This window comes from Culex pipiens, chromosome 3 (assembly GCF_016801865.2).
Source record: "Culex pipiens pallens isolate TS chromosome 3, TS_CPP_V2, whole genome shotgun sequence".
Taxonomy (NCBI): domain Eukaryota; kingdom Metazoa; phylum Arthropoda; class Insecta; order Diptera; family Culicidae; genus Culex; species Culex pipiens.
The window spans coordinates 117,457,454-117,482,909 of record NC_068939.1 but is presented as its reverse complement, the minus strand read 5'-3'; the positions used below and the strand labels follow the sequence as shown (position 1 = coordinate 117,482,909).

The 25,456-nt window shown below is 46.5% G+C and overlaps 3 protein-coding genes and 1 pseudogene across 3 annotated transcripts; 3 read left to right on the top strand and 1 right to left on the bottom strand.

Annotated features, from left to right (window-relative positions):
- Positions 1-4,250: 4,250 nt before the first annotated feature.
- Positions 4,251-10,542, top strand: LOC120417866 (mediator of RNA polymerase II transcription subunit 21). The gene is made up of 2 exons (XM_039580086.2): positions 4,251-4,784; positions 9,927-10,542. Exons 1-2 carry the CDS (start codon positions 4,743-4,745, stop codon positions 10,308-10,310), a joined length of 426 nt encoding a protein of 141 aa, XP_039436020.1. The 5' UTR covers positions 4,251-4,742; the 3' UTR covers positions 10,311-10,542.
- On the bottom strand, positions 10,373-20,626 carry LOC120417865 (histone-lysine N-methyltransferase SETD1-like). The gene is made up of 4 exons (XM_039580084.2): positions 20,329-20,626; positions 19,777-20,072; positions 14,642-19,715; positions 10,373-11,188 (listed from the first exon to the last, which is right to left on the bottom strand). The coding sequence occupies exons 2-4, from the start codon at positions 20,052-20,054 to the stop codon at positions 11,015-11,017; spliced, it is 5,526 nt and encodes a 1,841-aa protein (XP_039436018.1). The 5' UTR covers positions 20,055-20,072; positions 20,329-20,626; the 3' UTR covers positions 10,373-11,014.
- An 862-nt stretch (positions 20,627-21,488) lies between these two features.
- On the top strand, positions 21,489-23,505 carry LOC128093414 (uncharacterized). The gene is made up of 2 exons (XM_052710042.1): positions 21,489-23,345; positions 23,402-23,505. The coding sequence occupies exon 1, from the start codon at positions 21,489-21,491 to the stop codon at positions 22,428-22,430; it is 942 nt and encodes a 313-aa protein (XP_052566002.1). The 3' UTR covers positions 22,431-23,345; positions 23,402-23,505.
- On the top strand, positions 22,507-24,490 carry LOC120417915 (uncharacterized; annotated as a pseudogene).
- The last annotated feature ends 966 nt before the right edge of the window (positions 24,491-25,456 follow it).

Genomic DNA, 25,456 nt, shown 5'->3' with positions numbered 1-25,456 from the left:
TTAAATTGAATCGAAAACTTTGAGGTCACTCACCGGGCGCAACCGTCATTATTTTCGGCGACTGTCAGCGCTGCTGCGTGGTGAGTGGCGAAAGCTGAGGAGAACTCACCGCACAGATGGGATTTTGAACAGATGGAATATTCTGGAGTTAGGGGAATTATACCCTTTTTCAGTCTATTTCTATTATCGGCCAGTTTGATCAGTTAGAACAATAAAAAGCACAAAAAGTAGCTCGAAATTTACAATAGTGAAAGTTAACGGTCTTTTATCAGGACTTTAGTGGACTTAAAAAGATTTTTTTTAACAATATGGGAGCACGTTTTTATTACGTAACGCAAAAAATCGGATTTTCAGACCTCCTCCCCCCTCGTGACAAAATTTCCATACAAATTTAAAAAAAAATGTATGGAGCGTAACACGGCATCCGACCCCCCCCCCGCCTCCCCCCATCTGCGTTACGGAATAAAAGAACGCTCCCTATGACATTTAACGATGGATCAACTATGAACCCCTGTCAAAGAAGAGACCGCGATACCAATTTTACAAAATTGTTTGGAAAATCCTTTTAAAAATTCTTGTTATTAGAAAAAGAATAAATTTCATCGTAGGGAACAAGAATATTAGCAATTTATACAACAGTCGGGAAAAGAACACTGATGAAGTCTGCAAGTATACTACAGTAAACGAAATACATATCAGTCAAGATATTGGAAAAAGCAGTATTAAAAGGAAGGACTAATTAGATTTCAATCGGACTTACAATTCTTACTGGCAGGGATGGAATAATCGATCTGCTGATGATTTTTTGTAAATTTCCTTGTCAGTACCACTCAAAAATATTTATTTCACTTTGTTTACAAACATTTCCCATCTACAAAATGAGAAGAAAAATTTTGTTGCTATCAAGATGGATGGTGCGTGTTTGGTCAAAGTGATCAATGCTGCCATTTTTTTCGAATGAGACTAAGTGAGACAAACTTATATAGATGTCTCAAGTCGTTGCAGTGTACAAAACAATTCCAACGGATTCCTAAGCTGATAAACTTGGTGAGGACTTTCCATTATTATAGTATTTATTTCAATAATATTGAATATTCTGACTAATCGCATTGCACCAAAAAATTCAAACATTAACTAAGTATGCTTTTTTAATCGGTCGTTTAATTTTAACTTCTAACTCTTACATTCAGATAAAACAAATGAATAAATAAATAATTGATGTTCACTCTGCATCGCTGTAAGAGTTTAAATTCAAAATTCTAACTATGCGTTAAATCATTTTAACCTCGAATTTCGCTTAATCACATGATAATTTATAGAAAAATATATAAACTTCGCTTTACTCTTACAGTCGATAGCTTGAATTTAACAGCAGACATTTTAAAACTGTGTTAAATCAGCATTGTTTTTACCTGAGGAAATGGTGGGTAAAGTAATACTACAGACAATTTATTCATGCACGGCTTCGTCGCGTTGTATCTGCCGTGGCTTTAAATCGAATAAATATAAATCATGCATCTTTTATACTGTACAATCATCTGTATAAGTTTAATAATCAAAAAACTAATTCTACTTGACTCGCCCGCAATACCTTTCGGGGTATATTCTAGGGTTCTACCACTCCTACTAACATTGAGTCCAAAACCTCCCTACAAACATCTATACCACTAACACAGACAAACCAAGGGGCTGGAAACTCTAATATTACTTAAAAATACTGAGTATACTAACGATATTCCAGTATACTTGTTAGTATACTTACCGAACAGCAATAAACTGTTAGTATATTAAGATACTCTCAGTATATTGGTAAGTATACTTGCGATTGGTAAAGGAAATAATAAGTATACTAACATATATTTTGATATACTGGTTAACATAATAATTATAGATCTAAGAGTTTCCAACCCCTTGAGACAAACAGACGTGACTCTCCATACAAATTATTTTTGAAATCCATCGTCCTTCATCAAACCACCAAATCACGGCGACGCCAGCGCTGCCTGGTGAGCCTATGCCGAAGCGCAGCCCAAACACACCAATACAAACCCATTACTGTCATGTGTCATGTCAGTGTATGCGTGAGACAATCAAGCCTTAACGATTGTAAACATTAACAGCTGTTTCGAAACAATTTTGTTGTTGCTGATCATCAGTAACAAAATCAAAATAAATAAATCACCGACCGACGGCCGAAAATGACGGTGGGTCGGTTCCACGGTCGGTTCCGTTTCCAATGACAGAACCTCATGAGGCAAATCTTGCGGCAGCACCTGCAGCGATGCAAGACAAACACAATGACAGAGACCACACCACTGGTCATCCCCGTTGCTTGCATGTTCCGTCTAAGATTCCTCCTCCACCGAAAACATGAACCATTACACCTGACACCAGATATCCCGGACACGAAAACACCAGTAGTGGCCGCCGGAATAGGAAAATCCATTTCAAAACTAACGGAATTGATCCCCACGATGGGCGTTTGGAAACATCTGCGGGGAACGTGTCCACTGCGCAATTAAGTTGCCAGCGAACAAAACCAAAAGGGCCGAATGACGAAAAAAGTCGCGAAGAGTGGCGCTCACGATCGACGCAACATCGTCAAAATGCCAAAAGAACGACAGCAGCAGCAATCTGAGCAGTCCACGAAGGATAAGCAGGTTGCTCCAAAGGAGATGACTCCACCACATGATCCGGCTTTCTCCGCAGTAGCGGGCGCCTCAGCAGCAGCCTCGACTTCGGCAGGCAGTGGAGCAGGCCTATCTGGTTAATAGTGGGGTAAAAACAAGAGTGTGCCACTTCAAGTTTTCAGTCCGCTTCCGGTCCGTCACGCTGTCCGAGTCGCCCTCGTGAGGTAGATTCGCCACCGATTGATACACCCAAAGTCGTGCGTGTCGAAGAAGTGCCCGTAAATGTCCGTTTGCTCGTGTTTCCGCCGGAACACTACGTCCGAGACCGCTGGCTCTCGTCGTTCAGGTGCATTCGGCCGGATTCGAACTCTCCACAGATGAAGCGACCTTCCGGCGGGTGGACTCGAGGTGGAAGGCTGTTTTTTTTGTTTTCATTTGCTGCCTCACACGTGCTCACGCTCAACTTAAAAACAAAAAAAAACATGCATCACACACACTGAGAAAAGACGGGCGAGCTGTCACGACAGCAGCGCCATCAGCGCCGGGTGAGTGGATGCCGAAACAAAATTCAATTTGAAATAACCGTTTTTGGAGGACGATGGTTCGGCACTCGAGTGTCCCGCCTGTTTGTCTGTGCCACTAAGGTGACGTAGGGATCCTTGCGCACTTTAGATAGGTGTTTACTAACATTCCTTCCGTTCCCCAAAGGATAGCTTGGACCCGGCGAGGACCCCCTTATGCCCTGGGTAGTATTACACACTCATCAAAAGATGAAGACATGGTATCTCCCGTGTTGGATTATTGTTCCGGATGAGGGTCTAACACAACCACACCAAACAGAGGGATAAGCGTTGTGGAGCCATTCGTGGATAGGACGTCCTAAAATGCTAATGCTAATGCTAACATTGCCCATCTACAAAATGTGACAGGTTCTTTTTCGACGTGTGACGTTACACTTGCAAGTGTAGTAGTAAAAAAGATGTTCCGCCGAATAATCAAGAAGATGATATTTTTAGATTACTTTTACCGATCTTTCGTGCGCGAGAGAGGAGAGCCATGCTCCCTTCGGATTTTTTCTCTTGATGAACGTCCAATGATTTTCTTCTGATGATGATTATTCCATCGCTGCTTACTGGTTTGTGAAAGGTACTCAGAACAAGGATCAACAAGGACTGGTTAGGGCTCGTACAAAAACCACGAGACCGACTAATCTGAAATTGGCATGAACCCTCAGACTTGTTGATGATCGCTACCTGGAATTTTACCAACATGACAAACACGCAGTCATCAAGTACGGCAGACTACGTACGCGTTGGCTATGTGCAGTATGTTATGTTTTGCAGGTTCAATATCCTATCCACCCCTATTTCGATCCATTTTGTAGTTTTTACTAAATAAATAAATATTTTGCAAAACTTCTGAAATGGTTTTAAAACGTGTTTTTTACCGTTGTACATAAAAATTCACAAAGGGTTTTAGTGGTTTTAGTATACCCTCTTGTGTAGCGTGACATCTTCCGCATCCAAATCTGTGCCACGCACCACTCAACACACGCGTTAGTTACTCCGACAAAAGTCGCAATCCGACACTGCTCTGCTGAGTCCACTCCGACAACACAACTTTTGACGTTTTTAGTTTTCTTCCCTTTCTCAGCTCAGTCGCGTTTCCTTGCTCGCGTGTGAAAGAAAGCAATTTTCACGGATTTTCCAAAGCCTGTATCCGCTGAAAGCAGCACGATTCGCCTTCCTGTGGCCTGCGGTTGCGGGATTCGCGCACTCCGGAACGATCTCTAGACTACCAGCTACCCCGATCTGGTGTCGCTGCTGCTGACATTGCGAATTCATCCTGCTTTCCTGCCTCTCTTCACCTTCCGGGTGGTGCCGCGGCGTTTTGTGTTGCACAGTTTTTTTTTCTCTTCTTTTTTTTCTGTAACCTCCCGGAAGATTACCGCCGAGCAACTTACGGGCAGAAAAGCGGCCACAGTCCGTTGCATGCCTGTTTAACGGGGGTTTCCGTCGTATTTTTTTATTTTTCTTTTTTTCGTTGGCTGGGCTTTTCTATTCTGCCAAAATTGACGAGGAAAAGCTGGATTATTCTATCGTCTTCGAAGCGATGGCAGACAGACTAACCCAGCTTCAGGACACGGTGAATCAGGTTAGTGGACAAACTGTTGATTCTTGCAACTCATAACGGGGTCTTCTAAACATCCTTATCACTTAGAACTAGGGGAAAATCTCGTAGGTTTGATAATTTAAGCACTCGCTCCAAACTCTGTCCAGTTTGCTGATTTTTACTATTTAAATAACTAATTTTGTAAAACTTGCTTGATCACTCCCTATTTAGCTATTAATCTCTCGATTTTTCTACGATTTTTGCATATAACATTAAATTTTTAAATTCAATATTTAGAATTCATCTGTTCGACTCGAGCTTCCCGAACACCGACGTGAACTTCATGTATCCAGAATTCATACAACTTACATTTGTCATCCGGTATCTCAATATAAGGATGTCGATGTTTGGTATCGTGCTTACCATTCGTTGACCATTCATATCTACTTAGAATGTGTTAAAAATTGAAGCCGTAAAAAGAATACTGCAACGTTTGGGTAGTACATCGAATAACTTCTTAAAATGAACTTGCCTTCTCCATTTTTTTACGTTGCTCAAGAACATCCTCCTATCTATTATGATCCTTCCAACGGGTGATTTGTCCATGCTGCCTTATATGATAATTATTACTCTCGTCTACATCAAGGCCAAGATATTTAGCAGCTTTTGTTTGACGCCAGAAACTCTACGGTCAGTGCTGAATTGTCCCAAGGTCAAAGCATATTCCTTGATAAGCTTAAGAACTTTTTCATTGAATTTTTGGCTGTGTAAGAAACTGGCGTCGATAACTGTTAATGGTTCGCCCAACTAAGTTCTTTCCATCTAGAGATTGAACATTAATTCCAAGGACGCTCTTTCTCCGCGTATACTTACTTCGTCCATTTCCTCAGCCGTTTCTGTTTTATCTAGGAACGTCGAAAAAATGCATCAGGATTTTGACTACAGGTGTCATCTTTATGCAGGATCGCTGAAAAAAGACTTCGTCCATTTACGCTGTATTTTTTCGCATCACCCCAGAACAATTCTTCATATTTCACACTTTGCTCTAGCATCTTTTCTGTGGTCTGCCGGCTGCAAAGCAGCATCGGTAGTTGTGAGAGTTCCCAGATTCTGACAATCAGTTCATGAGGAGCTCGTGTTCGCTTTACAAGATGTTTAAGACGACATATCGTTAAAATTCAATGTGTAACAATACAATTGTATTATAAAATAATAGTTCAATTCGACAAGCTTATTTTATTACCAACATTAACATATTTTTCGCTCTTTTACTTCATCTTCAAGCTTCTGATGTATCAAATTTGCCGCAAAGGTCTTCGAATTCTTCGTTTTCTCCTCTTGCGCTGCATTTTTCTGTACCTTGGAACCTTTCAGCACCTCCAAATAACTGCTTATATTTGAATGAATGGAAAAACGCACAAACATGTGCCCATTATTTCCAAAACATTGTCATTCAAGTATGACAATTTCACATTACGATTTTTTCCACTTTCGACCTTTGTTGCACAACCCCATAAAACGGTTACTCAATCGAACGTTATGTTTGTTTGTGAGATCAAAGTACTTCAGTAGAGATAATAAAGGAGAAAAGCTCGGAACTTAACCTCAAAGGTAAACAACCGAATGAACTTTTTGGACAGGTGTCAATTCCGGGACTTAGCATTTAAAATTATAATTTTCTTCCGGTTGTTCCGTTTCGCATGACACAAACACGACCAGGAACACGGCAAGGACACGGCCACAGAGTAACTCAGAGGGAGCACTGGCATTTAATTTATGGTTGCGTTACGCGGTACATCGTGGTACATCCCCCCTTTAGCAACACTTTTGATTGTCGTGAGCCTTAGAGTGAAATGATTTTTTAAGCGTTACTTTTTATCGCAGCAACCAGGTGCAATCTTTAGTTGTCAACATTTTCCAAAAGCTCTACATCAACAAAGGGAATTTACTGACGGCTATCGTGGATATGTGCTGGAAAAGTTGGAAAAAGGACTTGGAACCACCGCCACATCCGTGGAACTCTGAACAAATTTCTGCTCAAAAAGTGTGACGAGAAATCAGTTCATTAGTGTTCTACGATAAATTTGTCCTGGATGATTTCTCAGCACACTACGATCTCATAAAAGAAAATGTATACCAGTTAGACTGACATTCGTGGCAACGAATCAAAACAAAGAAGCTCATCACGATTTGCACCTTTTTATCAACTAAAAATTGAGTGAAAATGTGTTTCCGTTAAACTGGCCATCACACGCAATGTTAAGCGTTTTGCAGAAGTGATCACTTGGAGGCACATTTAAAATTGCTTCATTGAACCACTTGTTTTCGAATAACTACCGTACCTTTCAAGCGTACTGTTTATTTCAGTTCAACTTATGTCTTCTTTGTACAAGATTTATAAAAATAATGCTCGTAACAAATCCAACTATCCCCAACCACCGGAAAATAATCCATTCAGATGGCACTTCTCTGGTTCTCGATTAAGTGATGTTCATACTAAACATTTTTCATCAGATTTTTTTATGGAAATCCGTTTCTTTTAAAACGCAATGGAATATGAACGAAAATGGTTCCTGCAGATGGACGGAAATTTGTAAACATTAGAAAATTGTTTTTTTTTTTTGCATGGCCAGCTACGATGTTGTTTTCTTTTATGTGTATAACAGTTTATGCCAGTTTCTATCAGTCGAGGGATTCTAAAGTTGTGTTTCGAGTTATTTGCTCAGGCTGGAGAAAAAATCGTGCTGTTGATCAACCCCTCGGTTAAATCTATTATAAAATCTGTTATAAAAGTTGGAGCTCTCCACCGCTAGAGGCAGCACTGTATAAATCCCTCTTTTTGAATCTCAAGTTCTACCGATGTGCCACCGCCTTTCACCGGGTGGGCCAATGCCCGCCAAAATTAACTGTTTCGAATGTTTCATGCTGGCAACGCTAGGCTTTCTGTACCAGGTTCTCACTGGTGATGTGGCTTCGCGTAATCAATTTCAAGTTCCAATTCCAACAGAATTCCAGTGATATTTTCAGAAAACTAAACTTTCTTCAAAGTGAAAATTTGTGCGGAATTGTTTGGGACAGTTTCCGTGGCCTTAAAATTTCTGACCGAATGCTTAGTCAGAACAATTTCTCTGGTCAGTTTAAGGAACGACGGAACATACCACTAGGAAAATATGTTTAGCATTGCATATGGAATATGTTTGATGCATATGTTTGATTTTCATTTACAATCCTAATCCTAGTCTGATTTGATAAACAGACTTTTCGACGTTTTGAGACCCTCTCTTTTCTTGTTGACAATAGCTCACCACACTTTTATTTGTATGGAGCGTGAACAATCGCCAAATGGTCATTAAAGGTAAGAACAAGATTGTCCGTCAGGCCTGAACGCAAACGCAAAATTTTGCGCCTGTCATCATAGCCTGCCAGTCATCGACCATTGAACAAAGCAACCCCTGCAGATTGTTCGACTGACAGTTGATGGAAAAATCGAACTGGCACAGCGTTCTGCGTTCACCACTGCGTCGAACGGACAATCTTGTTCTTAGCTTAAACCATAATATGACTAACTTCGTAAGATAGCGCCTGGACGTTAGGCAAACTGCCTTGGTTAGGCAAAAAGATCCTGCCTAATCCACGGGCAGCAATTTTGACTCGGCAGCATATTCATTATCCATATGAGAGTGAAACAAAAACCCGAAAGGAAGCAAACCCCACCAGATGCTTTTTTTCCACCGTCAAATCTAAGTTCTTGGGTGGTTCTGATGGACATTGCAGGCTTAGACTGGATTTTAGCTGCTTCCCAAGGTCTTTTTCCCTCAAGGTCTTTTAAATTACAAAAAATCAGAACTTGAACTGAAAGAAATACAAAATCGAAGCCTTGATGGCTGGCACTTGTCAAAACAAACAAATCTTACATATCCTAAGTTTACTATGATGAATAATTTTCTTCATCCAACCCGTAACGCTCAAAACATAACGTCGAGAGCCGCTACCTTTCCAAAGGGTATACTCGTAACGGAGCCACATTTTTTTCTGACAACTGTTCGGACTGTTCTCTCTGGATTACTCTGTGACACGGCCACGGGAATGGCCAGGAATAGGCACCTACACGACCAGGGACACGAAAACGGCCGGAAGCACGGGCAGGAGTCCAGACAAGGGCATGGCCTAGAGCACGGCCACGGGAACGACCAGGAACAGGCAACTACGTGGTCAGGTGCACGTACACGAACACGGCCAGAAGCACGGACAAGCACTAGGGCACTAATACGGAAAAAAACTCGAGTTATGACGTTTCGCGGAATAGAGGAGAAAAGCAACTCGCGACAAAATTTTGAGGCTAGGAATTTTGACAGGTATGATTTTCATAAAGTATTCGCCTCCTTTTCTCTCCCACAGAAAACCTGGGAACGAGCTAGCTGTCAAACTAGGCCAAAATGTTAAAGTCACTCACAAAATGAACTTTGAGTGATTTGAGTTCATTCAAATTCAAATTCAAAAAAATGTTAAGTCCCGATTTGACACCTGTCAAACCACTCAAATGGCACTCACAAAATGAATACTGAGTTCTTTGAGTTCATTTGCTACGTCACGGTTTTCTTGTCCCAGGGGCCGTGTAGGTGCCTGTTCCTGGCCATTCCCGTGGCCGTGACCTTGCCGTGTTCCTGGTCGTGTTTGTGTCCATGTGAAACGGAAAAAAACCGGAACAAAATAATAATTTTAAATGCTTTGTCTCGGAACTGACACCTGTCAAAAAAGTTCATTCGGTTGTTTACCTTTGAGGTTAAGTTCCGAGCTTTTCTCCTTTATTCTTTCTCACTCGCGGTGAGATTCAAGCCTACTAGGATGTATACTAGGATGTAGGACATCCATGGTATTAAATGTGGCCAACACAATAAATCTGGATTTTTTTTTTTGTTAAGGTCCAATAAACCAAATTTCCAGTTTTTGCTTTTTGGGTGTTTCTTAGTACCACTGACTTAAGGCGGTTTTAAAAATACCCAAAAAGCTAAAACTGGAAATTTGGTTTATTGGACATCAAGTCGTCGATAACGATCATGACATCGTGTTTTGAAAATTCAGTGCTCAACTGAACGGCCTCAATCCATCACACTATCCCATATTTTACCGATTTTACCCAACACTAATACCTACTTTTTCTTCCCTTCCCTCTAACCCGCACAGCAAGCAGAGCACTTTTGTAACAGCATCGGCATACTGCAGCAGGGCTCGGTCCCGAGCAAGTTTCCCGGCTTCGAGCGGACCGGCTCGCAGACACCGCAGCAAACGCAGCAGGAGGACTACGCGCAGCTCTTCTCGACGCTGATCTCGCGCTGCGCCAAGGACATTGACACCCTCATCGAATCGCTGCCGAGCGAGGAAAGCTCGATCGAGCTGCAGGTGCAGGCGTTGAAGCGGCTCGAAGTGGAGAACCAGGACTCGGCGGAGAAGCTCGAGGAGGTCGTCCGCAAGGGGGAGCTGCTGCTGGAGAAGATCCAGGCGGCGCTCAGCGATATCGCGCAGTCCCAGCTCGACATGCAGTATTCGTCGTCGCCGAAAAAGCAATGATCCAGGGAGGGTGAGCAGCACGGAAAAGGGGCCATTTCTCACGGGGTTCCACACACGGAAAACGACATCATGGGTTAGTTATTTTCGGTTTCTTTGTTTTTTTTTGTATCATTATGTTCTTACGTATCAATTAAACTAGTGATAATATTTACACTTAATGAACACTTAAGAGAAAATACCTACAGCTTAACGATAAGTTGGTTTAAAAAAGAAACGATAAAGTGAAACACTATTTTGAGTGGAAGCATCGAGGGGATACGCGATTCTATCGTTTGATGGATACGAATCGCGATCCCTTCGTTACTATCCGCAAGCATTTTCACCTCAGTAGAAAGTAATGAGATAACTGGCGCATTTGAATGTATTTTCCGAATCACTGGAAAACGAGATAAATGTAGGCGTAAACAAACGCGAGTCCTGTCCACCCCCGAGAATCTCCCCACCGCGTAATTGCTTTTCTTCCTAGATATCATACACATCCGCGCCAAGGCAGACTCCCTCGAGACTTCCAAAACTCGCCCATTTTGTTCACCGTTGTTCCTTACTCCTTACTTTGTTTTAGCTAAGCAAAAATTGTTCCTAACTTGTCCCGCCGCACACTTTTTCCTCACTCGATCTTACACGACGACCACGAAAAACAAAAACAGAAAAAAAGAAAACCTTACTCTGAGCATTCTAACAGATTTACACCACCTTCGTCCACCTTAGTTGAGCGTACCGCGACAGCCCGGTGCCCCGCACAGGCACGGAATCTTCTCGTCCTCGAGCGGGAACTTGTAGTCGTACGTGATCTCCTCGTTGACGCCGATCGGCTGCTTCGAGTAGATCACAATCTTCTTCTCCGACTCGATCGTGATGACCTTGGCGTAGCAGTTGGGCTGTATATTTGGAGAGAGTTGAAAAGGATTAGAAACAGAATTAGAACCGATAATCTTATCGACGATAACGGACGATAGCTTAGATATTTCCATATGCGAGACCCCTCTAAATATTCTTAAAAAAAAAACATAAAATTTCATGAAAATTTAAAAAAAAAATGTTTGTTGACATCAGTTATTGCATCCACTGACCCCTCAATTATTTTGCTTTGTTATTGTATTTTGACGTTTTTTTTCTGTTTTGCAACAGTCGAGTTATCGAGTGGCCAGTTAAACAACACCCAGTTACCGAACAAGAACTAAATTTCAAAAATTGATCTAATTCAACCAAATCATGTTGAATTTCTGTTGGTTTTTTGTTGAATTTAAAGATTTGTTTTATGATATAGTAAGTTTCAATGTATTAACACTCAAAAATATTCATTAAAATACCGTTTTTTCATAATTTGCAATATTTGCGAAATTTTGTATGTATTTTTACTTGATTAGTTCATCTCCAGCGCTGGTGGCAAACATCGAAGCAAATCAAATTTGCACCTGAGGTCCATCCCACCGCGGTACCTGTCGCGGTAGCAAATTTGCTCTCAGTTCTTCGGGATTTCACTTTGCTACCCGGTATTCAGCCTGTTTGCTACCACATCAAACGGAAAAAAATCGAATCAGGCACGGAAAAAATATATATTTTTTTTTAAATTAAGAATTAAAAAAATTAAAAAATATATATTCTTTTTTTAAAAAATTGAAAATAAAAAATCAAATAATAAACAAACCCGATTTAATCCCACCAGGGGTGAGATAGAGCCTTTCTTACTAAAGAATTTAACTTCTTTCAATTCATAACATCGACTTGGTACAAAAAAATCTTATGATGAAAGCAAGGTATTATTAATTATGTGTTTTCCAAAAGAAAAAAAATGCAATTTTCACCAAAAGATTATTTTTAATCGTACAAATTCTTAATCAGCCAAGCGTTTATGACAAACGCGAGCATAGCAAACTTCCCATACGCCAGTGACGACGCACACTGCGGTTTTGGTTTTCTAGTTTTGGTACGAGCCCGAAAACCGAACAATCAGGCGCAAAGCAAAACCGAGTTAACCGCACAGTGGGAAGCTTGCCATTCAGCATCTACGAAAGTGAGAGAGTCAGAGATAGCTATTTTTACAACCGCACCACTACACAATCAACCGCGAGAACCTTAGGTAGATAGCCATTGGCGTTGCGAACATTGAAAACATTGAAAACGATATAAAGCTTAGAAGCTTAGAAAACTCCTATTGGAATCCAATGAACTCTGTTAAATAAACTTACGAAATCACGACAAAATGAAGCCTACTTAAAGTCGATTTTAGGAGCACACGGGAAACAAATTGTTTATATCCGGATGAATGTCCTATGTCACACAAGTTTTTGCATAAACATTGAACAGTTCGACGCCAACATTTCAAAAAGCATCATGTACAAACCATGCGTTTTGAGAAAAATGCATTAAAATGTTGAGCATCCATTTTCAATTCCTATTTTAATGTAAATGCAAAATAAGATGTTCTAATGATAACAAACAATGGAAAACTAACTTTTGCTCATTTTTGGTGGAGAGGTAGCTTATTAGGAGTACTTGCAGAATATGCAATAACCCAGAAAGTGTCAAAATGTACATGATGCCTTTTGAAATGTTACCGTCGAGTTATGCCAAAACGGACAGGGCAAAAGAAACCTAAAAGCTACGATATCTTACATTTTGTAGGAAACATCGGTAGACAAGCTACTAAAAACGAGTATAAGTCGAGCAAAACATATATGCGCCAGCATTCTTGCGCCAGTATTCGAAGCTCAACTTGACAACTTGTCGACTTAGCGACGAAGCGTCGAAAATCAATGCAGTGTGATTTTTTTTGACGATTTTTCCGATTAATATTCATGCTGTATCGTCTTATTTACGAAGATGAAAATGACGTCCAGCCATAAAGTAAAACCTATACCTTTCTTTAGTAAGAAAGGCAAAAAGTATATCGTTCTTAAAGTTGTTCGGGATTGCCGATCGATGTCAAATTTGTTTCAGATGCTCACTCATGGTCTGTATACTATCAATGTAGGAAGAAATTTCGGATAAAATTAGAAACGAAAAATGTTGGCGAAGGTCACCAGGTGGGCTTTTACCTTTTTTTAGGGATTTTTTTTCTTATGGTAGGTTAATCAAACGGCTCAAATTCCAGAACCATATTATGAATCTGGATGAAAATTTGGGGGGTTGTAGAGCTCGAAAAATGCAATTTTTGAGATAAATGAAAGATATGAAAATTAAAAATTTTGACCATATTTTCATTTGAAAACTGTGTATTTTGTTGAAAAGTCTCTCCACATCCGAAAACAGATGAATATTTCGAAATTTGAGCGGCAACTCGCCCAGGTTCAGCACACTAGCTTTCATCTGCATTCAGAAGAATCAAAATCGGAGCTGAGAACGACGCGACACAAAATTTGGCAAAATTTTACCACATACGAACATCACTCGATCTCCACGGAATTTATTTTCTCAAAATTCGAGGGTTGGAGATAGACGAGTTCTGTCAAGATGAATCGATAGAGCGTCGAAAATCAATGCAGTGTGATTTTTTGGCGATTTTTCCGATTAATATCAGAATTTTTTTTTTGATAAAATTAAAAGTTAATAAAAATTAAAAAGCTAAAAATTGAAAAAAATAAAAAAAAAACAAAAATTTTAAAAAATTATATTTCTGGAGTTTATTTTGAAAAGGACCAATAAACCAAATTTTCAGTTTTTGCTTTTTGGGTGTTTTTTAATACCCCTGACTCAAGGCGGTTTCAAAAACACCCAAAAAGCAAAAACTGGAAATTTGGTTTATTGGACCTTTTCAAAAAAAAACTCCAGATTTGTTTTTTGGACCCAGACTGCCGTTCTACGCATAATTGTCCCATGTAATTAAATTTTTTTTGAAAAAATACAAAATTCAAAAAATATAGTTTTTAAAAAAAGTTTTTCAAATGGTGGATAGTAAACAGAAGAATCAGTGAAGAAGTGATAATCAGGAGAGCAAAATAAAAGCAGCAGATAGTTAAGTAGCTGGAAATGAAAAAATGCATGCTGCGAATCAAAACAATACCGTCTACAATCACAAATTACCTCCCTTTCCACATTGTCGCGCCCCTATTTTTCAGCCGTCTCGACTCTGTGGGGGGGGGGGGGAGATGGGGTCCAAAAATCTTTTGTTTGCGTTACGTAATAAAAGAACGCTCCCTTAGGTATCAATCCAAGCAAAAATTGCATGCAATACGTTGGAGTAGCGAACAGCACTAATTCTCCTTACCAACTTTGAAGAAAAACCATTCGGCCCAGACCAAATATTTTTGAAATATTCAAAGTGCACGTGATTTTGGAGACCCTAAACTTTATGCTCCCCCTTACAACCTTGAACCGTATAATCTACTCACATTGCAGCTGTGGTTGATGAACCGGGCCAGGTTGCCGCACTTGGTCGCGTCGATGATGGTCTCCATGTCGATCCGGAACAGGTACGAGCTGCCGATGCCGATCGCTTCGTACTTGGTCTCGCGCAGATCCGCCACCGACGGGCGCACCATTTGCCCGACGTACTCGATGACCATCTCGTCCGCGGCGATCGGTTCCATCGCAAACAGGCCCCAGTCGTGGATCGCCGATTTGGCAAACTTGAGCTGCTTCTTGCGGAACTTGAGCTGGTTGAACTTGAGCAGCTCGGACTCGGTGCTGGCGCCGAACGCCGTCAACAGGCGGCGCTGGTTCGAGCGGGCTTCCCGCGAAAGACCCTGCATCTTGGTGACGGCCTTGGCCGTTTCGATGTTCTTCAGGTGGTTCTCGGCGGCCGTACCGCGCAGATGGTGGTACTTGTATTTGGCCTTTTCGCGCGGGTCAATCTTGTAGAAGCCCTGCGTTCGCGCCGACCCCGTCGAGTGCTGCTTGATGTCCCACACGGTTTCCTTGTCCTTTTTGCGCTTCTTCGGCGGCGGTGGCAGGAAACTCCGGTCCGTCGTGCAGTGATCGACCCAGTGCGTCGCGTTGAGCCAGTAATTGTTGGTGTCATCGCCGAGCAGTAGTTCGTAGCTTTGGCGGATGTACTGCACGTCCTCGGCGTCGATCCCGCGCGTTAGGAAATCGTACAGGATGGACATCTGCGTCCGGATATCCCGCTCGTGGTACTTGGGCACGGGCATGAACGTGGACAGCTGTTGCTGACCTGCGGCAAACGGAAGCAGGGCCTGCTGCTGCGAAGAAGTGGCTACCGTGCTGGCAAAGGTTTGAAGCGTAGCTGCCGCCGCCGCCGCTTTGTCCTGCTTGCGCTTGTACTTGGCCTTGGGGGCGTTCGGGTCTTTCTTGGGTCGACCTGCGGATCGCTGGGTGGGGACGACTTGCGCGACTTCGGTCGCGGGCGGTTGTTGCTGCTGAACTTCCATGGGAACTTGGGCAGGTGGGCAGGGTGGCATCTCGCCGATGGCTCCATCGTTGTTCGTGTAGCCGTGATCGTGGGCCAACGCTTCGGACGAGGTGGGGGCGTACTTGTTTGCGACGGTGACCGGCACCGACGAGTCCGACTGGGGATGCGGCGAGGAAGACGACGGCGATGCCGAGGGTGGAAGCGAATAACAGTGGTCCAACGCCACCTGACTAGCTTGGCTCGAGCCACCGTCGGAAGACGCGGGGGATGCTTTGGCGGCTCGTCGCGCTGCGGCGGCCTCCTCGTCGGCGGAGAAGAAATCGTCCGAAGAGCTGAGCTGTTGCTGGGGCGTAGCGGAACCACCCAGCGCGACGACCCGGGGTGGAAGAACGGGTTGAACCATTGGCAGCGGTTCGACGGGAGCGATCGGAGGCAACTCCGGCACCGGCGCTTGCACGCCGTTGGTTTCCTTTGCCTTTTTGCCACCTTTCGCCTTGGATTTGGGCGCTTTTTCCGCTTTTTTCTTTTTGCTGGCAGGTTGGGGGACGGATGCTGCCGCGGCCACCATCGGATCTTCGAGCAGTCCGGCGCCGGGCGTTGGCGGCGGTTGACTCGTGAGGGGCGTAATGGGATCGCTCGGACTGGGAGCCTTCTCGAGCAGGTTGACCGACGGAGTGGCGTTCTTGCGGTTGTTCTTGGCTTGGCTTTTGACGGGAGATTTCTTGGCCACCGGTTCCGGCGCGGGAGCTTCCGCAGCCGCTTTGGCCGCCTCTTCGCGCTCCTGAGCCAACCGCAGCTGCTCCTCCTGGAACTCACGCTCGATCTGCTCCAGATATTCGGCCTTCCGCCGGCGCTTCTCCTGGTACTCGCGCTCCTCCTCGGAATCGCTGTACATGCGGTCAAACTCGTAGGTGGATTTCTTGGGGGATTCCCGGCCTGGAGTGCGGGGTGGCTGCTGTGGCGTTGGCGGACTCTCGTCCGGCACATCCGGCGACAGAGCTTCACAGAGTTGCTCCAGGGGAAGAACTGTCGGGGCCGTTTCCGGACTTTTGCTGCGTGCCTTTTCGGTGGACACGGGTGGAAGCACTTCTCGGGGTGGCGGCTTGGACGACACCTCCGAGTCCGAGTCCGAGTCGGAGTATATTTTCGTTTTGTTGCGCGAACCAGCGCTGCTGCTCGGCAGGGGAAACTTGCTCGTCGTGGATGGCTGCTGCTGTTCCGACGCTTCCTCGTCGCTGTCCGAGTCTGAGTATATTCGTTTGTCGCGCTTTTCCGTGCGACTTCCGGATCCGGACTGCTGGGAAGGTTGCTGCTTTTTGCTCGCGTACGACATTTCCACGTCGGAGAGGCCACCCGAGCCGGAGTCGGTGCTGTCGTCGGAATCGCTGCCGGAGCTGTCCTCCTCGCTGGAGGAGGTGAAGAACGAGGACACGCTGGCTTTGCGTTTTTCCGAGCGGGGCACGGAGGATGAGGAGAGGGTTCGGGAGACGCCTTCGCCGCGGTCGGCGGAGGAACCGGACGGGGGTGGCGTTTTGGGTCGGCTGACGGAGTCGGTTTCTTTTTCCGAGTCGGACCCGTGGACCATGTCCTCCTGGTCGCTGCGGCGGGAGTCTTCGTCCTGCGGAACGGGACTGGGCTGTTTGCGGATTCGGCGGAAGCTGGGCATTTTGGGGATGGTCGCCCGCAGACCAAGTCCGATGTAGCTGCTGTTGGAGTCCAGATTGTCGTACGTTTGGTTTAGCAGCTGGTTGATGTCCGGCGCCTTGTCCACTTTGGCCGTCGCCAGCGGGGTGATTTCGCTGAGTACGCCGACCTTGTCCTTGCCCTTGCTCTTTTCCTGCTCTTCGTCCCACCAGGCTTCGTACTTTTTGTACGCCGTGTTTTCAATCATCTTTTTGTTGAAATCTTTCTTCAGAATCTGCTTCAGCTCGGCCGTGACGCGGTCGATGACGGCCGTGATGGCCTCCTCGTAGCGGTTGTGTTTCTTGCGCTGTTCACGCTCGCTTCGATTGCGCTCCGAACTTGAGTAGGACGATCGGTAGCGGTCGTCTTCGTCGTACGAGTCTCGTTTGCCGGAGTATCCGTACGTTTGGTACGGGTAGGCTCCGGTTAGTCCCGGCACGTACGGCGCCTGCATGTAGCTGTTCTGGTAGTACCCGGATTGGTACTGTTCGTACGAGCTCTGGGAGTACGACTGGGAGTAGTAGTAGGACGGATCGGTTCCGGGTGGCGCAGGCGGGTAGCCCATACCTGGACCGATGCCCGGAGGGTAGACGTACGGAGCGACCGACTCTGGCGGGGGTGGCGCGTCCGGGGCTGGTTCTGGGGGAAGTGGCGGTGCGACCGTGTCGTCAACCTTGCCATCGTTGGAGGACAAGCTCGAGAGAGACATCTGGTCGTTGTCCCGCTTGATGATGTCTTCCATGTACGGTTTGCTCGGTGGCTTCGGCGGGGGACTTTCCTTGGCCAGGATGTCATCCTCGCTGGACGAGATGTCACTGGCGCCTTCCTCCTTGGGCGGTTCCAACTTGACGGATTCTTTCTTCACCTTCACGTCCGCATCCGTCACCGGAGGACTGGACACGTCCTCCTGCTTGAGCTCCGCCTTGATCGACCCATCCCGGCTGTCGTCGGCCATTTCCCCTTCCTCGCGTTTGTCCTCTTCTTCGCCGTCGCTCAGCTGCAGGAACGGTGCCGCGCCGAACGTTTTGTCCTTGAACATGAGCGCTATCCGGGTGTCCAGATCGAGTGCCGATCCGCTGTTGTCGTCATCGCCGGCCGCCACCGTTGGATCATCTTTGGGGCCGGTTGGGATGGGCGGTGGAGTGGAGGGAGGTTTCGGCGGAGGTGGCTTGGAGGATTCTCCGTCGTCCCACATGTCACAATCGTCGAGGGCGGCTTGACTTGGCTTGGATTTTCCGCTCGCTGGGGGTGGCGGAGGTTTGGGTTTCTCCTCGGGCGGTGGGGGAGGTGCCCAAGAACTGGACCCTGCGTAGCCATCGGCCGGCATTGGCGGCGGATAGCCGTAGTGGCCGTAATCCGAACTCGCCGCATAGCCGTAGTATTGATCGTAGGAAGAACCGTACCTTCCACTGCCACCACCTCCGTAGCCGCCCATCTCGCTCGAGTAGCCTCTTGAGTCACCTTCCCAGTATCCTCCGCCGCTTCCCTTCCGCCGTCCGTCCCGTTCCCCGCGCCCTCCACCATAGCGATCACCGGAACGTCGCCTATCATCCCCACGATCCCAATCGCCGCGACGACCTCGATCATCGTCCCGCTCGCGTCTATCATCGCGATGGTTGTAACTCTTCCGGCCGCGATCCTTGTCCTTGTCCCGGCCCCGATCATAATACCGGTCCGACTTGCCGCGGCTATCCTCGTCCGACCGGACGTCGTAGTGGCTCGTCGAACTCTTGGGCGGGTATTTGCTCTCCTTGTAGTAGCTCGAGTCTTGGCTGTTGCCGCCGCTGCCGGAGAACTCACCCGCGTCCCACATGTCCTCGTCGGCCAGGGCACCCTTCGCTACCGTGGCCGCCGCCACCGGTGGTGGGGCGGACGTCTTCTTCGGCGGCGGCGCCGGATCATCCCAGTTGTCTTCGTCGTTGAGTTGCTCGTTCCGGTGACTGGCTCGAGCTCCGTAATGGGAGGACGCCGTCCTCGGTTCGGACTTATAGCTGGACGAGTGGCGCGACGCCGGTGGTTCCGGAGCGGGTGGAGGTGGTGGCGGGGGTGCTGCGGCTACCGGAGCCGCCGCCACCGGCGCTGCCTTCTTCTTTTCCGCGGTCTTTTCCTCCAGCAGCCGTTTGCAGTCCTCGCCGAACGGGTCCTTGAACACGTTCAACACCTTGCCCATGACGGACGTCCCGTTGAGCCGCTCCACGCAGAGTCGCGCCGAGCGGACGTTTTCGAAGACGATCCGGGCCAGGCCGAGGTGCTTGTGCGTCGTCGGGTGGTAGTAGATGTACAGTTCGGTGTACGTGCCACACTTGGCCAGCAGGTCCGCCAGGAATGGTTTGTCAATGTTGTCGTTCAGGTTGGTGATGGTGATCTCGATGGCCGGCGGTTCGCCGATGTAGTGTTGGTCGATTTTGAACCTGCAATGAAGGTAGACGGTGAAGCGATGGAGAAACAAGTCGACAATTCCGTATAACCTACCTTGGCAGCACCAGCTCCATCGCGTCCAACCGGGACGACCGTATCCGGGCCAGCGGATTGCGCGGGTCCCGCGGCACGACGGGCGGATACGCCGGATCTCCCGGCACGACCCCATCGTACCGGTAGATCTTCGGAACGCCCTTGTGCAGAAACGGATCCGCAATCAGCTTGTAGTTCCGCGGGGCCTTTTGCTGCTGCTGCTGTTGCTGGGACGTTCCCCCACCGGAAGAGGACGACGACGACGAGCTGGACGATTTTCCATCGGCCGATCCGTTCATGGTTGCGCGCTGCTTAATCTGTTTTGTTTAGGGTGACGAAAAAAAAGAAAACAAAAACATTACGAATGAGCGCAAAAATAAACATTCCGACTTGTGGCGAACATAACCTCAAACCCAAACTTGTCAACCCCTTCCCCGACTCGCGGAAGAAAACGGAGCAGGCAAAACAAGAAAACGTCAAAAAATAAAACTTCCCCCCTTCGAAACGGCAAAAACAACAAAGTTATTTGCAAATTTCACCCAAAAACCCCAAAATTTCAACCCCCAATCTTACCTAAAAATGCTCGCTGACCGCCGAAGCGCCTCTTGCGAACCGCAACGCAAGCCAGCGCGGTCCAGTTCCCGAGAAATTAGCGATCCCGTTTTACGACCCCGCGACGGCAAACATTAGACGAGAAAAGAAAACCCTTCAAAGAATTCGATTTTTCCGACGCCTCCGCGAGCCGTTCCGGCCAACTCGATGTGCGACCGGTGTGGGCCACCTCGGGGAACCGTTTGCCGCAGGAATCGTCCCGCTTGGGGTGACTTTGAGCGGTGAATTTTGCGAATATAAATCCCGGAAAAATCTGGCCGTCGCGAACTTTGGAGGAAACTTGTCAAGAAGTGCGTTCGTGCGAGCTGCGCCAGTGTGCGTGACATCTGCGGGCTGCACTGAAACAAATCGCCTTGACGAGAAATCGGTCATGTGTCAATTGACGGATATCTTTCACACCGGGTTGCGCGCGATCATTTTCAGCTGATTTTTCTTTTTCTGGGGCCACGCGGAAGAACACGAAGACGACGATGACGGCAAATGAAGAAGAAGAAGCATTTTCCACTTTCCCACATTTTGGGCGATTTTTCTTTCCGAAGCGACCACACTCATTCTAAGGCCGGTGACGAGTTGAACGAGGTTTGGGCGGATGTTTCGGACGACATGGTCGCATTTTTGGTTCGGATATTCGCAGCAAAAATTGGATTCCGTCGTTGCGAGTTTTGGGGCCGTTTCGTTCTGCGCTGCAGCAATCTGGTTTCGCAATGATGTTGATGACGGTTTTGTCAGTTTTCTTTGAACGCCCCGGTGAAAAAGAAATGTCACACGGTTACTGAAAATCGCACTTTTGGGAGTTCAGAAATCGCACTTTTGACAGTTCGCTTAAACGAACTGAAAAAAGTGTGATTTCGCGAACTCGAAAAATGGTAAAAATCGCCAAAAAACGAGTTCAGTTAAGCGAACTCCCAAAAGTGCGATTTTGGACTTAGCGAAATTTTTGAAATTCGTTGAAATGTTTCGTCTTAAATATTTATTGTTAGTTTGTTTTTGCGCTCCGGAGCTTCGGGTTGATTTTCAGGTAAGCCTTCCAATGTTGGCAAAAAAGTTCGGTCCACAGGTGGACGGATTACTGGACAAGAACGCAAGAGGAATCCGTCCGCCGGTGGACGGATTGCCTTCCAATGTTGGCGAAAAGGTTCGGTCCACCGGTGGACGGATTACGGCACAAGGTTTTGCAGGAGGAATCCGTCCACCGGTGGATTGTTGGCGAAAAGGTTCGGTCCACCGGTGGACGGATTACTGGACAAGGACGCAAGAGGAATCCGTCCGCCGGTGGACGGATTGCCTTCCAATGTTGGCGAAAAAGTTCGGTCCACCGGTGGACGGATTACGCAAGAGGAATCCGTCCGCCGGTGGACGGATTGCCTTCCAATGTTGGCGAAAAAGTTCGGTCCACCGGTGGACGGATTACGCAAGAGGAATTCGTCCGAAGGTGGACGGATTGCCTTCCAATGTCGGCGAAAAGGTTCGGTCCACCGGTGGACGGATTACGGCACAAGGTTTTGCAAGAGGAATCCGTCCGCCGGTGGACGGATTGCCTTCCAATGTTGGCGAAAAAGATTGGTCCACCGGTGGACGGATTACTGGACAAGGACGCAAGAGGAATCCGTCCGCCGGTGGACGGATTGCCTTCCAATGTTGGCGAAAAGGTTCGGTCCACCGGTGGACGGATTACGGCACAAGGTTTTGCAAGAGGAATCCGTCCGCCGGTGGACGGATTGCCTTCCAATGTTGGCGAAAAAGATTGGTCCACCGATGGACGGATTACTGGACAAGGACGCAAGAGGAATCCGTCCGCCGGTGGACGGATTGCCTTCCAATGTTGGCGAAAAGGTTCGGTCCACCGGTGGACGGATTACGGCACAAGGTTTTGCAAGAGGAATCCGTCCACCGGTGGACGGATTGCCTTCCAATGTTGTCGAAAAAGTCGGATTACTGGACAAGGACGCAAGAGGAATCCGTCCGCCGGATTAGCAAGAGGAATATTTCCACCGGTGGACAGAACCTCACTTTCCGAAGACCTTTTCGTTTCCAGCCTTGGGCCGGACTGGCCGGAACGATAACATCGCCGCATCACAGGTGTGCGACGGGGTTCGCTGAACCTCCCGTCCTTTCGTATTATTTTTATCACCATCTGCGATGGATCCCTTGTCCCTACCAAGAACGCGTTCCGGACTCCCTACCAAGTACGCGTTCTGGACTCGACCACCCTCAAACTGGTAAAACTTATTCTTGATTAAGCTTATCTGTAACTAACCTTTTTTTTAGGTCAACTCGGACATTCCCGGAATCCCGGAAAAAACATCCGGACGCTATCTGGCAGCCGTGTTGGGGCTGTACACGATTAATCTGGAAGATCCGAGCTATGATCTGAAGCTGGTGGGAAGTTAGACAAGTGCGCACCGGTCCCACAAGGTCGTGTGGAGTCGGCTGGATTTTGGTACGGCCACGACCACGAACCCGAACGGAGTCATTGTCGGTGGTTGCGAAGGTGGCGTCATCCAGGTTTACAGCGCTTCGAAGCTGTTGGCCGGGGAGAACGCGCTGATGGTCCAGCAGGTCAAACACAACGGAGCGGTGCGCAGTATGGACTTCAATCCGTACCAGAATTAACTGTTGGCCTCGGGAGCGTCGGAGTCGGAAATCTACATCTGGGATCTGAACAACACGGCGGCGTCGATGACCCCAGCAACGAAGGCGCAACCGTTTGAGGATGTTCAGGGTCTCGCGTGAACTCACAGAAATGACTCAGCCATGGCGGATTGGGAGCGGAGCCGGTCCAAATTCGTACTACGAGGCGGCCACCGTGCAGCAGCGACAACACCACAGCGAAGAAATGTACCAAAAACCTGGCAGCAGTACGGCGCGCAAGAAATCCTACCAAACCTCGCTGATCCGGTGTCTGGACTTTCTGGATCGTGATCGGGTACGCCGACGGGCGGCTCGAGTTCTGGGACGGCACCACCGGCAACTTGAAGGTAAGCTCGTAGATCTCAAGTCGTGTTGGCAGCTAACTGAGGTGCGTTTGTTTCAGGGCATTCACGAGACGGAGTACACCCGCAAGAACGGGGTCACCAACATCAAGCTGACCGGGGACAAGGTGGTGGCGGCCCGGCTCAGCGACCGCATCGACTTCCTGCGGCTCAAAACGTACACCAAAGGTCGGCAGATCGTCCGCGTACCGGCGCAGTAAGTTTTATCAACTCAATCGTCCAAGGATCAATTTTAACAACTTCCAAAATTTCCAGCGCACATTCTCACCGGTTCGGCGGGTAGCTTAAGCATGTTCCAGCAGCCGAACGGTCCGGCCAGAGTTCATCATGCCTCGGAGGAGGAGCTCCGCGGCATCCAGGTGTTTCACCAGCAAGGGCACCAGAACCGGAACCGTCATGACCGGCAGCATGGACCACACGGTGTAGTTGTCGTGAAGGAGAGTCACCAGCTGCAGTTTACGCTGCACGGTCACCTCGTGTCGTGGCCCGTTCGAGCCGCCGAATCCCAGCTGGATGTGACCTCGACCGAGGACTACCGCAAGATGTGCGAGTACGAGCAGGAAACGTTCCTGAGCATGGTCAAGCAGGTCAAGAACGCCGGAGCAACACTCGCAATCTAACAGAGGGGATTCGACGACGAGGCGAACAAATTACTGCTGCAGCAAAAACTGCCTGCCGTTCCCTGTCCCCTTCTGTGGTCCCGAAATCGTACTGATCCCCATCGCCACCAGCGGCAGAATCGTGCCTCGCTTGGGCTAAACTACACAAAGGAAGTGGAACTGGTAACCGGAACTCGCCTGTTGTCGTCATCGTGCTTCCGGCCTTTGGCACCGAACCTGAAAATCGGCGGAGTCACGCGATCCTGCCCGGTGCATTAACTCCAAAATCCATACTTTTTATAATTGTTTGAGTTTTTAGAGTGAAAATAATAAAATAAAAATAGCGCCATGTTGTTAATTTATTTTAAACTTAGTTTTCATTTCAATCCCAAAAGAGAAATCCAAAAGCGCCCGAAGGTAGGCAATCTCTTAACCTGTGAAATATTTCCCCAGCTCGAACTCGGCAAATCATGAAAATCATGATTTTGCCAGTTCGACCCACTTTACCAAAAAAAGTGTTATCCGAGTTGAACTCCAAAAATCATGATAATTACCATTTTTTTTTCAAACAGATACACAAGTCTTGAGAAAATTTAGCGACATTTTCCGGAAAAATTGGAAAATATCTAGTTTTTTTTAAAGGTCCTATAGGCCCCCAAAACCAAAGCTAAAAACTCGATTCGCCACCTACATTCGAGTAGGAGAACTTTGGTGCAAGGTTACGTTTACGTTTTTAAGCGATAAGTGCAAAGGGGAATGAAAACCATTTGAGGTTTTTTAAAAGAAAATTGATCTTTTGGATTAAAATAAAGTTAACAGGAGGTAAGAAATAAAAAGTTCTATCGAATGACGTTTTGATTTTTTTGCTAAGTTGCCTTTTTCATTGAAAATTCTGAGATCCGGATTGAAAACGCGAGAATGAGGTTAGATCGCTAATTTTGAAAATCATTCCAATTACCATTTTTCGAGAAGAGATTTGCTTTTATGGTATAAGTGACTTTAAAAAATAATTGTCCACTTGAATAATCTACATTCTCAATTGATTAGTTAGGTTTTGGTTGATTAAAACATTCCCTTATTTCGAATCAGATAATGAACAGGTTAAATCGGCCTTCACAAAAATATTTTCGTTTATATCAATTAAGCTATTTATTTCATACCTGAAAATATTATAATTGGATCCTAAAATGAAGCTTAGATTGCTGATATTATTGTTTACAGCGATAAAGCTTATTTTTCTGAGTACAACGACCCTTTGTACGACCACAAAGTGTTTAAAATGGATTTTTAAATCAATTTTGAAAAATTATCCTCGCGGTCCTTCTTGACAGAAATGCTCCTACTTGACAGCTCGTTCCAAGGGGACCATAGTTGATCCATCGAAAAAATGTTGTCTTGTAAAAAAAAAAATTTGCATTAAAATGAAAAAAAGTGATCAGAAATGGGTTTTAATCGTGTTTTTTACCGTTGTACATAAAAATTTACATAGGGCTTTAG